This window comes from Capra hircus, chromosome 14 (genome assembly GCF_001704415.2).
Source record: "Capra hircus breed San Clemente chromosome 14, ASM170441v1, whole genome shotgun sequence".
NCBI lineage: Eukaryota > Metazoa > Chordata > Mammalia > Artiodactyla > Bovidae > Capra > Capra hircus.
In genome coordinates this window covers 22923696-22940779 of record NC_030821.1, presented here as the reverse complement: position 1 = coordinate 22940779, position 17084 = coordinate 22923696, and the positions used below count along the sequence as shown (strand labels likewise).

At 33.9% G+C, this 17084-nt stretch overlaps 1 protein-coding gene across 1 annotated transcript in view; it reads right to left on the bottom strand.

Annotated features, from left to right (window-relative positions):
• The window catches only part of ZFPM2 (zinc finger protein, FOG family member 2), a 526755-nt gene that overhangs the window by 409738 nt on the left and 99933 nt on the right, over window positions 1–17084 (bottom strand). The window contains exon 2 of the mRNA XM_018058339.1: window positions 9125–9283. Within this exon, the coding sequence (XP_017913828.1) occupies window positions 9125–9283 (159 nt within the window). The remainder of the gene's footprint in view (window positions 1–9124; window positions 9284–17084) is intronic.

Genomic DNA, 17084 nt, shown 5'->3' with positions numbered 1-17084 from the left:
TTAGAAACAATATATATACAGCAAGATGCCTGACTTTCAGGAGCAGTCACCAAATGGAAGTTGTTATTACCATTATTATAATTATTATAATTGGTATGTAGACTCAGTGCCAATCTCTGGAATCTCACTGAACTACTAAAAGAAGCTGAAACAGCAATCTGCATTCGTTATCAGTATTTGCTTCACTGGTATAACACATTCCCTTATTTTTACTTGACCTTTTAAAAACAACAAAAAAAGTGACTGACTATATTACTATAATTAAATTCATCATACGGCAGCTTTCCACATTCTACGTTTAGCACTACCAGAGGTAAAGATTATCCCATCAGGCAATGGAAGGGCAAATACTTTAATACTGCCTGTTGCTTCTCAAATGATAATCAAAACATTGTGAGAAATTTTACATACTAACAAGAAACTATGAATTTTATATTAGAAGATTAAAAGCTCTGAAAATCTTCCTTGATTTAAACCTAAAAAATGCTAGTGCAGAGTACCAAGAAAATGTTTTTAAATCACTTATGATGTTTAGCAATAGAAAGCAGAAAAGACATGGCTACTTCCAAGAGATCAGTTTCTCTACAATGATAACATTTTATCTCAAATTATTATGGGACCAACAGTAGGATTCAAGGTTGTCAACCATGTTAATTCCATATGATTAAAATAAATTAGCTTCTCAGGCTTCCCTAATTCTATTCGTTCCTGTAATTTTCTTTGAATAGAAAAATAAATCGAGTTAGTAGATGTAAATGATTGGCACACTAGTACAGATCTGCATGCATTGTTTTATATTTTTTTAATTTGAGCAAAATAAAATTGAAAAATACTTTTTAAATTTAGAATAACTGTTTATATAATTACTACTTGAACAAATCTACTTCCTTCAAGAAACACTGTCTCTTCATTCTACCCAGAATACCACTGAGAAAATACAGCAATAAAAGAGCTTAAAATATACAGTTTTCCTTAATAGTATTCAGCTAAAATCAGTGATTAATTTAATATCTAGATAAAAGAAAAAGTCAATCAATATTCAGATGTCTTCTAATATACTGACGCCTAGTTTTACATATATAAAATAATAGATTAAATAAATTCTTTCTTTTCTCCTGAGTTTCAACATTGTAGGGAAAACAACAAACTTACACCAAGTTTTATAGTCTTTCACTTGCAGAAACAAAATCAAAAAGGCAACATCTCTAAATGATTACATATGGTTTTATATTGATCTCAGTTTTTGTTATTAACAGTAATGATGTTGATATAAAATAAAGATATAAACAAAGCAGGCATATATCTATCTCTTAAATATCTTATATAGTCAGGTAGAAGCAGAATAAAATATGCTATATTACAACATGAAATTGTTTCATAAATTATAATTATGTAATTATGTATTTATCAAGTTTCACTATATCTAAAAAATGCCTTTAGTAGATTGCACAATGGAGAGCTGTTAATGGTTTGCTCACAGAAAAAACAATGAATTTATTTTATCACATGAAAAAACATAGCACATATTATCATACAAAATTCATATAAATGATATCATCATGACTCATTTCAACATTGTGTAAAATCAATCATGTTAATTTTGTTGAAATTTTCATAATGATATATCTGGGATCAAAGATGAGGTAAACAGATAAAATTTGATTTGATTCTTACAAATAAAATACTAAGCCATGAACAAAATTTGAACACCCTCTGGTTCCCAAAAAATGAGAAAATGCTAACTCCTCTGAAAGCACAAATTGCCTTCAAGTGTTCCTTCATTTTTTTTTTCCAATAACTGTGGCTTAAGGAAAAAATCAAACTGATTCCAAATAAAAAATATGTTTCGAGATTTTAATATGGCCAGAAGAGTGATACCACAATGTCATAAGGTATTTCTTCCTTTTTCCAATCTTACAAGATGAAAATACAAGTAGCCTCTATTTCTATATTCTAAAAAAAAAATTACTTTCCATTTTGCATTGTTGGATGAGTTATGCAAGAAAAATTTAATGATTTTAAAATAAATTTTTTAAAAAGGAGTACTAGATCCAGAAAAACAGAGGGTTTGCCAAGGAACAATAATGTCATGCGGAGGGAGGGGGAAGTGGAGGAGAAGGGAAAGGAGGTCTGTGCCAAGCAAAGCTGGGGGCTGTTCAATCAGCTCTATCAGGGCTCCATCAGTGTCTCCACTCCAGCCAAATCCAGAGAAAACAAGGAGTCAAAGATTCAGGTCAATAAGCTTATAGGCGATTTGCACAAACAGCTCCTCCAGCAAGGTAAAAAACAAAGTCATATTGGCTTTTCTTTTTTATTCCTTCTCTTTGAACTCCCTGGTCCAAACACACCCTGGAAATGTCAATGTTATATGCAAGAATTTAAAAAGCTCAGCTTCTTAATCCCGTTAAGAAAAAAGGAACAAAGTTGCCTGTAAAGATCTCCTTCCTGACTGAACTCAAAGTGATTATGGTAGAGCTGCCTTTTGCAGATTCCGATTCCAGTTGCCCAAGTATCAGAGGAGGCAAAAACATGTCATTAAAGGCACAAATGAGGAAGAAAGAAACCAAACGGACTGAAAAGCATTTACGAACTGTATGTAAATAGACTTTCTGAACTAAAATAATAACAAAATGAAAAGTAAAAAGAAAACAGGAAACAAAATAGCCTGAATGTTTGACTGAATCAAGTGAGAAACAAGCAATTACTACTCCCCTAACCAAATCGTTATGAAACCGCTTTTGCTCTTCTTCTTCTAGTATTAAGAATCTAAGATAATTTTTTTGTTGCTTGCTTTACCTTGACATGGGGGTGAAGGATGACAAACACCAATAATCCAGGCTTTAACTGATCACAGTCCAAAGAGAAATATGGCTTTTCCTCCGTTCTTAAATTGTGAACAAAGCTACAAAATGACACAAACCATGGAAAGAAAGGCAAGAGTTGGGGGAAAGGAACATTCCCATGAGTCTGGAAACATTGGCAGAAATAGTTAAGTACAGTGATGAAATTAATCTGATTTTCATGCCTCCTGGCTCTATCTTTCTGAGTCAAGGATGTGAAAATTTATAGAGAACATATACTCAGCTCTGGTGTTGTGGAAGGGAGCAAAGAGACTCATTAGCCTCAAACACCCCTAAACTGTTCTTCCGGAAACTGCATTAACGAGCTACAGATGGAGTCTCATCAAGACTGTGGCTAAAGGGATGGTTCCAGTTGGAGTTATTTGTATTTCCTGACAGCTTCGCCGATTTTCTTGCTTCCATTTCCTGCTTTCACTTGTACTCTCTGCAGCCCTTTCTTCTCTAGGTAAAGAGAAGTCATCATCATGGCTTTCTCTCAGTTATATCTCAGCTCTCCTCTGCGGCTTACCCAAGCCTTCCACAGCAACAAGAAGCCCAGAGATTCCTAGGATGTCAATTCCACAGGTACAGCCATACCTCTCCTATTTCCTCCCAGCTCTCCGCTGAGCTCCTCTGGCTTCCTGCAACACTAGCCTCACAGGTACAGTCAGTTTGATCCTGGAGTACCAGAAGCTCACTCCCTTCCCTCAGGTCTCCACTCAAAGTTCACCTATCCTACCATCACTCTGTATAAGGCAGTGTGCAGCACACACACACACACCCCCCCACCCACAATGGCATTTTCTCATCCCCACCTGTGCTGTTTTTCTTCACAATCTTCAGCATCACCCATTATATTATACAATGTGAGTTTGATCGTTGTTTGTCTCTCAAGAGTGGGGATGGACTTTTGTCTATTGTTGCATCCCCAGAACCAAGAAAGGGGTCCAACACATAGCAGATGCCTAACATATAAGTTGAGTTGTACTTAATTCAATCTATGGAACTGAACTGGAAGCTTCTGCCAACCTAATTATCTGTTTATATTTGTTTTTGCTTTGGTATTAATTACTTCTGGGGCTAGAGCTAAACCCAAGTCTGAGTAACTCAGGCTTTATTCTATTTTCTTTAATATTTTTGCATTTTGCTATTCTAAAGCTTTTTAAATATAGAAAGACAACTTTTACTTTCTACACATTACCTAGGTCAAATGTTTTTGAATGTGGTGAGAATGCCCATTGTTACACTGTATCTGTTTTCTTATTTTACAGATTTCCATTATGCTCCCTTTTTTCAACCCTAATTCTTCCAGACTGAAGAGCTCCAACACTAATTCATCTAGTCAAGTAAAACACTGCACCCAGTGACCTCTCTGATCATTCTCTGTATCTAGATAGTAGGACTATAAGAAAGCTTGCTTTTCTTTCAAAATCAACTTTAATGACATTATTTTTCCCTTTCAGACTTTGTTCATAGATGATGTCATCAGAGACCAGTTTGTTAACTTGGTTAACTTTTTCAGAAAATCACTATTGATAATTTAAAGTTCACTAATATATAGTTTCTTCAGTGGGTTGTGAGTGGTTGTTTGCTTGCCTGTTGACAGCATCATTTTCTAACAGCCTAATGATACTGGCCTGGCAATTTTCTGCCTGTTCACATACCATGTGACATCCTCCTGGAATGTATCCCAAGACAGGTTTATCTACTTTAGTCATTAACAAACTTGAATATTTCAGTGAGGAAACCATCTTCCAAATAATTAATAATAGTAAGCCAGTTTTAGAGCTGCTTTAATATCACCTCCTTTATAAAATTTACTGTCTCTGAGTTGATCCAAGAATTGCTGATATATATGAGTCCTCACCTGCCAGCAGTGACATAACTCCCCAGGTTGCTTTCCAGAACACCTATATTTCAATTTATACTAGTTTGCTTAGCTCTAAACCAACATTGATGTTCTTCCATGTTTATTCTATAAGCCAGAACAAAGGCAGAAAAAAAGGCACTGAAGCAAATACTTCAGTACCACAGGAAATGTGCAGCACTTATGGACCCAGCCTTGATGTCTTCGTCATCTGTAAATTCAAGGAAATAATTCTTGCTTGTTTCCTTCCTCTCTGAGATACGGTAAGGCAAGATGCCAAGTGATCTAAACTCACTGCACCAAAGAGGGTGATGCACATTGCAGGCAGTGCTTTACACTTTGCTAAATTTCTTAAAATCTAAAAGGATCAAAGCAACTTTGAAATAGCATCTTTTATAAACATAGTTCATTTGATTCATTTCAAAGATGAAAAACAAAAAACATGAAGTATGCAACTAACCCAAAGTAAAAAGTGAAAAAGGAATCAATAGAATTGTCAGATTCAAATGTTAGGCCCCCTATGACTATAACAAGGTTTTATTAAAGTGATCTTTTCCATTTTAATTGTAAGTATTTAGGCTTTAGATTCATATGATTAAAAATTCTACACATTTAAAGATGACAAAAGTCTGACCAACTTGTTTTACATTTATGTGGAATATTGCATTATAAGAGTGATTTGGATCGCATTTAATCACAGTTTATAACTAGGAACTTTACTAACATTAACAGACACTTTGAGACTTTTGTAAAAAAAAAAAAAGAGTCTTCCCTTTGACAACAAGAGAATAGATAATACTCATGTGGAACAGAGGAAAATGCCACAATAATAAGCAAATAACTATTCTAAACACTGAAAACATCCTGTATAATGTAGAGGTTCAATTTCAAAAGGAAACAGCAACTTTAACCCATGATAAGCTATGTCTCCAGAAAGTCGAAATTTTTCTTCTTTTCTAAAAAGGAAAGTTACAATACAATAGATTGCTTTTATACAAAAGATAGTTGCTAAAATATAAATGAAGATGTATTGTAACTATATGAACATCTCAATACTCTTCTCTGACAATATGTCAAAATACCTTGTTTGGAAAACAAGATACTCCAGCCATGGTTTTGTGATCTTAGTTTTTAAATTCCTATCCTATTTGATAAGATTATCTCTGGAACCCAGTAAAGCAACTATGTCATTGCTAGATTGTGATTTTGACTAGATTTTTAGACAAAGAAACTTTCAAAATAATCCAATTCATTTTCTTACACACATTTACAATGTTTAAGTTGTCACAAATCATTTAGAATATATGCAAAAGTATGTTTCATCAATGATCCCAACTTAAAAATAGTTTTCATCAGAATAACAATTCTCACATGCTTCTTCAATCATGACACTGGCATCATTAACCATTTAAATACATATACTCTTTTAAACCTATCTGTCTTCTTCCCTGCAACAGGCAATAAAACATAAGTATGTGTCACTGAGACTAATATGTAAATTTCTGCAGAAAGATTAGATTCTAATTTTCCAGAGAGAAAATTTTTTCTTCCTATTACAGTTAATCAACTTAAATGAAAAATGAATGGAATCCCAGTATGACCTCAAGGGGATGCAATTCATATCAAAGAGTTGTCTCTCTTTCACACCAGTTCTTACTGCTTCAGTGGGAATTCCCTGGTCTCACAACTTATGAGAGTAAAATAATGAAATTCATTTCCTATTAAAGCAACAGTGGTTTGAAATAGTAAAGTAGTATTTATCCTCAAAAATATTATGTCAAAATTAGAATTCTTATTCCCACGTAGCATTATTATCTAGCTTCAAATTAAACAAAGAATTATTTGTATAATATATATTAATTATATATTTTTAGTATATTACCTGTGTGTGCATGTGTGTGCTAGGTCATTTCAATCATGTCCAACTCTTTGTGACCTTTGGACTGTAACCCACCAAGCTCCTCTGTCCATGGGGATTCTCCAGGCAAGAAGACTGGAGTGGGTAGCCATGCCCCACTCCAGGGGATCTTCGAAACCCAGGGATCAAACCTGCATCTTTTTTGTCTCCTGCATTGTAGGCAGGTTCTTTACCACTAGCACCACCTGGGAAGCCCCATGTTACCTACATTATATATTAAATGTTACTTTGATATATTTTTCCACTTTCCAATTATTTATCAAACAGTTAATGTTTATTAAACAATGTTCTTAAGAATTGTAATTCAGTTTTGTTTCTTTTTTTTTTAGTCCCTCAAGGCCTGTCATTATTTTTCATTAAGACTCTGTTTAGTATGGATGGAAGTTATTATTCTGAGACTATAATTATGTAATCCTATAATAAGCATCTGCTATAAGTCCATTTAGGACTTCCGGGGTGGCTCAGACGGTAAAGCATCTGCCTGCAATGCAGGAGACCCAGGTTCGACCCCTAGGTCAGGAAGATCCCCTGGAGAAGGAAATGGCAACCCATTCCAGTACTCTTGCCTGGAAAATTCCATGGACAGGGGAGCCTGGTAGGCTACAGTCCCTGAGGTTGCAAGAACTGGACACAACTGAGCGACTTCACTTTCACTCTTAAGTCCATTTTCTTCCAAGAAACTACTAACTTAAAACTTGAAGTTCTATTAGGTTGAGCAAAGAAGTTCATTTGGGTTTTCTGTAACATCTTACAGAAAAACCTGAACAAACTTCTTTTGCCACCCCAATATATTCTTTCATTAAACACAGGCCATCACCAATGATTATTACCAAATGTAAACAACATCTAATAATTATTATTACTGCTCTCCCTGGATTAATAAATTGACAAAAGTCTTGAGTCCATACACTAAGTCTTTTAAGGACAAGAGTAAGAAGAATAAATGATACTTAATAGCTATTGGTTCCTTCCTTTATTGCAGTCCTGCAATGTAAGGCAGGTACTCTACAGTGCACCAAGAAGTATATTTCCTGATCAAGATGGAAAATGGGATGCCTTCAAACATATTTAAAAACTCTTCCTCTCCATCTAGCTCTACTAGGTATTGTTGTGGTTATGCAGCATCAAGAAATGGTTCTAACAGGGAAAATATTAATTTAGCCTGAAATCTAAGTGAATACTAAAAAAGGTCTATTCTGTCCCTACTGTTCTTGTTTTCAACTAAAAGTCTCTGATGTGGGGGTCAAGGACCGGGTAACAAAGTCATCTTGAGGTCTCCAGGAGTTAATGGTCAAAGAGGTTTTCTGAACTTCAGTGAAACCAAGTGCTGGCATTGTCACTCCAGCTCCACAGTTTTAGGGTATTGAACTCTACGGACCACAGGGATGGAAATGGCTCACTTCTTTTATTTCTAACATGCCAGAATTAAGAGAAAGTTATACTGAGGTTGTAATAATAAGTATCAAATATAAATAGTTGGCTGCTGAGACATGTATATTAGCAGTTTGGGAGGATGATATATCAGCATTCTTGATTTTAGACTATCAATTCTGATCATCAAATTCACACAAACATGTAAAAACTCACTTTCCATAGTTTCTCTGTGTGCCTAAAACAAAAAAAATATTGCTTACAGAAACATAAACAGACATACAGAGATAGACATACACTCTCAGTCATGCCCTATGGGAAACAACCATGGTAAAATCAATAAAAGTAGCTATTCTAAAACCAAAGAAGTAACCTGAACACTTGTGAAATTATACATTGGTGCAGGAGGTAACAGACGATCCATCTCACTTGCAGAGGCAAAACAATCAATCGAAAAATTAAGAAGAATCATAAGAACCCTTAAACTCAGTTTTGGAAAAGCAAGTTAAATAATGAGTGTACATGACCAATGAGGACATAATTACTGGCAGGGCCACTTGGCTCCAAGTCAAGATAGGTTGGAAATAGGTTGAGATACAGTGTCTCAGATTCTTCCTCTGTTACAATGATAGTGTATCAAAAGAATATTTAGAAGAGAGAAACAGTGTGTATTTTCTTATTTGTCAGTATCTAAAAAGAGCACCATCCTCAATGTTTTAAGTCAACGTCAAACACTTAAGGCATTCAGTTTTCGAAAGGAGTGAGCTCAAACCTTGTATAGGGACTCTGGCCCATTCCCTGCTTACCCTCCATGATGAATTCAGTGCCTTGTAAACAACTGACATTCAACAATATTTGTTGAAGGGATAAATGATGAACACTAAATATATTATAGTCAACTGTCCAAGCAACATGAAAATATTCAGTCAACTGGCCAATCAATACGAAACTATGTATTTAAATACACAATATGACTTATGAGTTATAAAATTTTTATCTTTCAAAATAATATTGCATTTTAAAAATCCTGTACACATTTTCAGACGAACACTCTTCCTCCAGTATATCACTACACAAAACCATCTGAGTAAATGAACTCACATATCACACCCAGCCATTAATGATTACCTTTGTTGCAAAAGTATTCCACCTCTTCACAACTCAGATTTTCAGGCCCAAATTCTGTGGAGAAGCTTTCCTCCAGTGGAAAGTCCCCCTTTGAGATAATGTCTGTTTCCTCTGATGGACATTCTTCTTCTTCCTCTTCAATGGCATCTTCTAGTGGCCCTTGAAAAAGAAGAGGGACACTGTACCAAAAACATCTGAGAAGAGCGTGAAATAAAATCCTTAAACAGGGTCTTTTTGATTCAGGTGGTGAAGGAGGATAAGGTATTCTATGAAAGGACAAGTAGTACCAAGGGCACCCAGACAAAATAATGCCACATCCACGTCAACAAGTTACTGAGCAATGTAACAAGTGGAAAGAAGCCTGTTCCTGAAATTACTAAATAGAAAGCAACCTCCATCTCCCATCCTTCCCCACCTCCAACTTGAAGCCCAAAGCTTATTCTTTTATTCTCTCCTGAAGAGCAAAACTGTGCACTTTATGTTCATTTGTTAGAATTAACTGCCTGGTAAAGAGTACAAGTCTCTTTTACACTGTTGTACAATTTTACCTGAGATTTTAATAAAGATTTAAAGTAACTGAATGCATTTTAATTGAACTGAGATTTTAATAAAGTCAATACTTTTAAAAATCCATCTTAAGAGTGGATTCTGAGAAAAGATTTCATTATATGTGTTTGAAGCTTGAAGAAAAAATTACATATTTCTCTCCCTGATGAAAGTATAACCCTATTCATAATTAATTGAATTTTTTTCTGAAATGAAAAGTAGTTTTCTAATGAAAAAAATGTAATTTGTATTTATGTGATACTTTTTCTGTAATAAAAATACAACTTCCTTAGAGTGAATGAGAGTCAGGTGCATTACATTAATGGACCTATTTTATTGAAAGGAAAGGGTGGGCTGTAGTTGTTGAGATGGATCTGAAGTGGATGACATGGAAATACCACATGGCTGATTGTGAATTTCTGACTGCCCAGAAGAATCAAAGTATCCGACTCATTTTACTAAGTGGAAGCCTGCATTTGCTCCTAAAGAAGCACTGTGGCATTTCATCCAAAGAACACAATTATGGTAATTTGTACTAATTGTCACTCATGTCAGCAGTCTCATCAGACAGGCTAAATACTTAAAAGGCTTAGGCAGTCTCTTTCTCTTACTTCTTGGAAACGTGGATTTAAATTTAAGGTACATTCAAGCCAAAAAAAAAAAAAATTATTACAGAGTTTCTTTGTCCCTTCTAAAATTTATTTTTTCTTCTTTTCTCCAAAATAACAAATGTTAAGGAAGAAAGGATGCACTAATTCCAAACACTCTGGTAATGTGCTTTTTCTTTTTTAATTCTAGGTGGAGAGTTGGAAAAAAACCATATGTGCTCAGTTGCATTCAAAAGCCATGGATCTCATATTAGTTTTTATCTCTTGTTCATTATTTCATGTAATATATAATCTTTCACCTTTTAACAATTATGTCAAGTACTAAGACATGCAAGGAATATATAAAATAGTAATAAGGTAAAATATTACAATCACTAAAACAGTTATTTGAATAATTTGAATTACTAACTGCAAGTCTAACAAGGAATAAAATAGAATATTTTCCATGTTTTTATTTTTTCAAGATACTTAGTTTTAATAACAAGTTTGGTCAAAATAAGACACTTAAACCATTTCATTTTTGTATCTCATATAGGACTTTCAAAGTACTTTCTTATGTGATCTTTAAAATAACCCAGTGAGGTACGTATGGGAATTATTATTCTTTCTTTTGGTAAATCTGGAAAGTAAAGGTCAGGAGGTTAGTTAACCAGAATAAGGCTACAAGCTAATACATGAAAAAGTTGACATGAAAACTCTATTTTATTTTAAAATACCTTTTATACCACACTACTATGCAAACCATTCTTTTGTAATTATAAATGCATTCTTTCATAAGTAAAACTATAAAACAGGTTACTGGTAAACACAGAATCCTTCAGAAATTGCTCATATCTACTAACATAACTTTATTTTTAGATGTTTAAAGATCTAGTCTTAAAATTGAGAAACCTCTTACTGCTCTTCTCAGATTACCAAAAATCAACCAAAATTTAAACCCTCCCAACAAAAATAACCAGGAAAGTCTTTTTTACAGACATTACCAAAAATAAAATAATTGATTATGAATATTTAATTATTTGCATAATTTATATCCTTACCAAGTCAATCTATAAAGGAAACTGCCTTAATATCAGTTTATATCATGTAACAGACAAGACAATCTAGACTTCTTTTGGAATACATACTCGGGTTTGGTTAACAAAAAATAAATCTCTAATTGTAAAATATATATTTTAAATAATTCATATAAATTTTACTGAATGTCTTTTTTACTCGTGTAGGCTCTTCAATTACAAAAGCCTATATATTATAAAGAAAGTGCATGCACATTACTAGAATAAAATTAATACTAAAATACTTTTTTTTTTAAATAAAATGTGAGCAAACTTTCTAACATTCGTAAAAAAGTCTTTATTGAAGATAATATGTACTTGAACAATTACTTGAAATCGTCCAGGACTTAACAATTTGGCTCCTATAGTATACATTAAATTAAAATTAAATCACTTTATTAAAAAATAAATGGAAAATCTCATGTGAAATTTTGAAAAAACATTGACATAGGCTCAATAAGTATCTAACCAAGCCATTCATATATATACACATATGTCAAAAAGGCTTACACATCATATATAATTTTATTTATCAACGATTATGGTAAGATCTTAAATGACAGTATAGTGTTCTATATTCCAGGGGCTGTTTTATTTTATGTTGTCTATCTATCTATTTGCAATTCAAAGCATGTAATTGAAAAGAAGCACTTATTGTCAAAAACAAATTACAAAAATCCAAATGAAAGGTAAAAAGAAATTTCTGAGTTCACTGCTCAAAATACATGAGATCTCACTGTCAATATTTATAACAGGTTAAAAAAAGGTGATTTAGTAACCAATGTGTATTTCGCCCAAAGCACGTGTCAGATTGATATAATTTATTGTACTTTAAAATGTGAAATTACTAACCATTTCTTTAGCTATGCTATCAAATCAGGCTCTGGCAAAAAGGTTTCTCTTAAAATGCATAGTATTTATGGTTTAAGATTAGATCTCACCCTACTCTCTATATTGCAAACCTTACAGTTAATCAGTGGCTGTAAACTAACATTTTAAGAGGGTTAGAGACACTTGAAGCATAAGCACAATTAATAGCACCGATGAGGGAAGGAATGAAGGAGCCTCCTGTGAATGGATTACTGGGCACAGAAGTCCACTTCAGAAAAATCACCACACATAATTTGACACAAATAATAATATCTACTTAGAAAAGGCTTACGACTGAGCTCTCTGTGCCCTCATGGAGAAAATTACTTCTGATTGAGGCCACTTGGCAGGCAAGTGAAAGGAAATCTGAATTTCAACTCTTCAATTGCCTCTGATTTACAGATATTCAAACACTCCAGAATGAACAGTCTTAATGTTTATAAATATAAATATTTATCTGATTTTCCAAATGCAAACAATTAGCTGTACATCCTAAAGTTATGAATACAATGCTGGATGTCGGGCCCACAATGCTGTTAATCATCTCTCAGAATGAAGAGGTATCTTTTCATCTTTTGTATTGGATTACTAATAGAGATTACTGGAAGATTCTGGTGGACGCAAAGAAATGCTTCCATTTTCAGAAAGGGAGACAACTGGTACCCAGGAACCACCTGAATTGACCACTACTTCTACTACTTCTGCCCTCTAGAGATAAAGCTGAAGCTAAGAAGGGTGGTGCAGATTCACAACACTTGACAATACCCAGGACCTTCCCAAAGTGCGGGAAAGCTTTATCTGTGTGTGTTAGTCACTCAGTTGTGTCTGACTCTTTGAGAACCCATGGACTGTGGTCTGCCAGGCTTCTGTCCATGGGATTCTCCAGGCAAGAATACTGGAGTGGGTAGCCATTCCCTTCTCCAGGGGGTTCATCCTGACCCAGGGATTGAACCCGAGTCTCCTGCCTTGAAGGGAGATTCTTTACCATCTGAGCAATCAGGGAAGCCTGCTGGTACTTGCTAAGGCTTTTATTCACCCAGCATCAACAGATATGTTGCAAAAGTTGAGCCTAGGTGTGGCAGAAATTTTTCACGTGGTGGTTGTTTCAGTGATTCGGAATTGGGAAAGAACAATAGAGGCATTCAAGGTTAAGTAGTCCTATCCTATACAAAGGTAGCATAATTATTGAATGAAATGAATGTCAAGAATTAGATTTATTTAGTTAAGAAGCATTTTGAGGAATACTTCTCCCTGGACAAATGAATTCATGAGAAAATTATTACTATGATTTCAGGTGGTTGAAATCCCTGAAGCCCAACCAAAGCCACTGGAGTAAAAGCTAGATGACAAAAAAAAAAGGCAAACAAGCAAAATCTCAAGGGAAAAAATATAGGAGATATATAAGAATTTAGAGGAAATAGGATTAAAATAAGCAATACAAGGAGGAAATGCAAAAAATGATAAAGACCAACATCATAAATATTAAATCAAATAAACATGTCTTTCAACATATATTATCTTGATAAAAAATTTCCTACTCTGGCAGCCTACTATAAACTAGACTGATCCTCACATAAATGTCAGACTGTCTTTGTTCATATAAATTCAAAGCACTTCAGAATGAGGCACCCAAGAAAGAAATTAAATTCTACAGAAATTAATATACATTGTCAATTATGAAGAAGAGAAACGCCAAATTCTATATTCTGATACAATGTCCCCCCAAATGGTTTCTTTCTCTTAAGTACTTGCTGGAATTAATTTATTATAAATTATTTTAGTTAGGTTTTGTATATGCTTTGATTAAAACAAGACACTTTGCCATAACGGAACTATAGAGAGCATTCAGGCTCCTCTCCATGCATTAATATTCTAAGCATTCTAGAGGCTGCACAAGACTAGCCACCTAGCAAAATGAGACTGTTTCAGAATACTGGGCAGCCTTGATTACGACCGACAGGTGGGAAGAAAGTCGAATTAAAATATTATCATTCCCAATAATTACAATAATCCATCGCAGTGTGCTCAGAAATTCTGCCAGGTGAGTTTCCTCTAAAACACACAAGTATTTCCAAACCTTTTTATTCTGTAGTTTTAAATGTATGCCATTTCAGGTCATTTTTAACATCTGTTAGTATTATTAAAACTTCCATCAAAAATTTATTACATAATTTTACATACAGGACATATGCAGAACAAAGAACACGTGATGAAATAAATTTCTTAAAATCTTAATGAACAAATGAAAATGAAAATGGTGCACTGTCTCCAAGTTGCCAGATCCTGTTTTGTGCTTCTTTAAAGCTGTTTGCAAAAGAATCACTCACACAAAGGAGTAAGAAGGTACATAAAACCTAGTATACATAAAACAATAGAGATCTGTAAATCTGACAATTCAAACAATTTAACATATACCATTCTTTAATATTACATAATAATTAGCCCACGTTTTCATGTAATGCTATCATTCAAAAAGTGAACATGATCATATAAGCTAGGGATAGACAAATTATGGTTTACATTTAATACATAATATACAAATATGTCCAAACTCTATACAGGTATGGTGTATGTTAGTTACTAGGTAAGGGGAACGTAATATAACCTTTCCATTCTAAACTTATGTTACATTCTCTACATGTGATAGAAATGTGGCAGTGGACTAATATTAATATTTAAATTGGATGTCATTACCGAATCCTCTGTATTCTAGCCTCATATATCTTTGTTAATCTCAGGATGATACTCATAAAACACAAAATATAAAATCCTTCTAATAGGAAAGACTGTTAGTTTCATACATTCTGTAAAATACGGCTTGTTTGTCCAATTAGAAATGAAAAGTAAAAATGCAACTCTAAAAAGCAGAAATCCACAAAAAGGCACCCCTCCCCATCTCATTATGGAGTAGGAACATGTCTATCTTTAGAGTACTCATATCTTTTGACTGTATCTGGGGCATTTTTTGTGGCTGTCAGTAGTTCCTCTCCTAGAGTTTTCAGCTGCTACACTCAGATTCCTTAGAATCATCATTACCCCGTAGGCACACCTCAAAATGCTACTCACCTGGTTCCTATTACATTTGTCTCATGCATATCCCACAGAGTCATTTAATGAGAAGGGGCAGGGAAGAGGGATGCTCTTTGGACAGTGCAAATCCATACTAACTCATGTAATTGAGCTTAACAGCAAGAATAAAACCTTATTTCTGTAGTTTAAAAAAATAGCATTTTAAACGAGCAAGTTCTTCCTGCAGTCACTCACTTTTAACAATAGTTGCATCAGGGGATCTAGTAGGAAGGAAACATTTTTATTAATTTTTCTCTTATCTGCCAAAAGAATGTTGATTTTTTTCATTTGCGTTTGTTGCCTGCAGGTAGCAGACCACAGAATTATATAGTAGAAATTCTTCTTTTTGATTAATTTCTTTCCATGTGTTAGGTTATTTCTTATATATAATTGATTTTGGGCTTTGCTCATAGCTGTACATCTTTTTTATATCTGTACCAACTGCTGTCCTTCAATCTAGAAAGTTGAAGGAAATTACCTGAATTTGCTAAGTTTATTAAAAATGAGATCTGTGAATATTTAAATTGAGTTTTGAAATGTTAATGCAAAAAAAGATATTAGAGAATTTTTAATGGTGGGTTCAATTTGACCATATTCCATTGTAAAAAGAAGAGAAGAGGGTCAGGTATTATTCAAATTGTTTCTTTAGGGGAAAAAATGAACTCTTTGATTTTTATAAAAATAAAATAATATTCTTTGCTACAAGGTCCTTGGCCATTTTTATTAGATAGCAGTATTAACACTTCTTATATGTAAATCTGAGAACACTTTAAATTCTTTAATTTTTTCCCCTGAAATGCTGTTTTTGGAACCTTCAAATTAAGTCAATGATACCAACAAGAAAATACTTTTGCTTACAACATATGCAAACCTAGCAAGCAGCAACTAATCGTACAGAGCAGATTAAACACTGACATCACAGGAAAAACAAAGTCAGATGAGAAAATCCAGATAAATTTAAACTAGAATCTCTAATGACTAATTTACTCGCAGGCTGTAACTCAGGCATTGAAAAAAAGTCAGTTCATTAATAAGTGTCTTGTGCATTGACCCAGGAAGTCAGTGACAGAGCTGGCACTGAAATTCACATATTTTGTAATCAGGTCTCTCAGTCCAGAGCCCCACAAAGCTTTCTGAAGATGGTAACTATCGTACAGAAACACAAAAGTATATTCATTACTAAAACTATGTATTTCTATGTGATTTGATACATTTCAATAATATAAAGCCCTTAGTTGGTAATAACTAAAAATAGATGAAAATCTTATAAATTATTTTGTTATTTTTATGAGACTTTCATGTATTTATTCATTCGTTATTCACTTAACCAGTATTTATTGAGGGTGAAGCACATGGCAGGCACTATATCGCGTACTGAGTTAACAGCAATGCACAAAGTGGATGGTCCCAGCCAGCAGGGAGTGGGTAACTGAATGAAGGAGACAAATGTCACACATGTAATACACGCAACTCTTTTTTAAGATACTCCATTTTAACATGGGGAGGGCAAGAAAGCCTTCTTAGATATCCTAAATTACAGTTATTTGTGCATTTTCTTACTTCCTCAGATATAATTTTATCTCACCTCCATTTGTAACTGGAAGTAACAAGTATGGTACCTAGCATTTAACCATGGCATTTAATAGTTATTCAAATAAGAAACTTTAGTTGAATTTAATTGTCATAAAGTTGAAGATCAAATCAAGGAGAGAGAATACTGGGTCCAATTATTACTAATTATATTGTTGAAGGAAGTTTATTCTGCTATCAGTGTGAAATCCATGTTATTTCCTGGTTATTCAAATCAGGTGC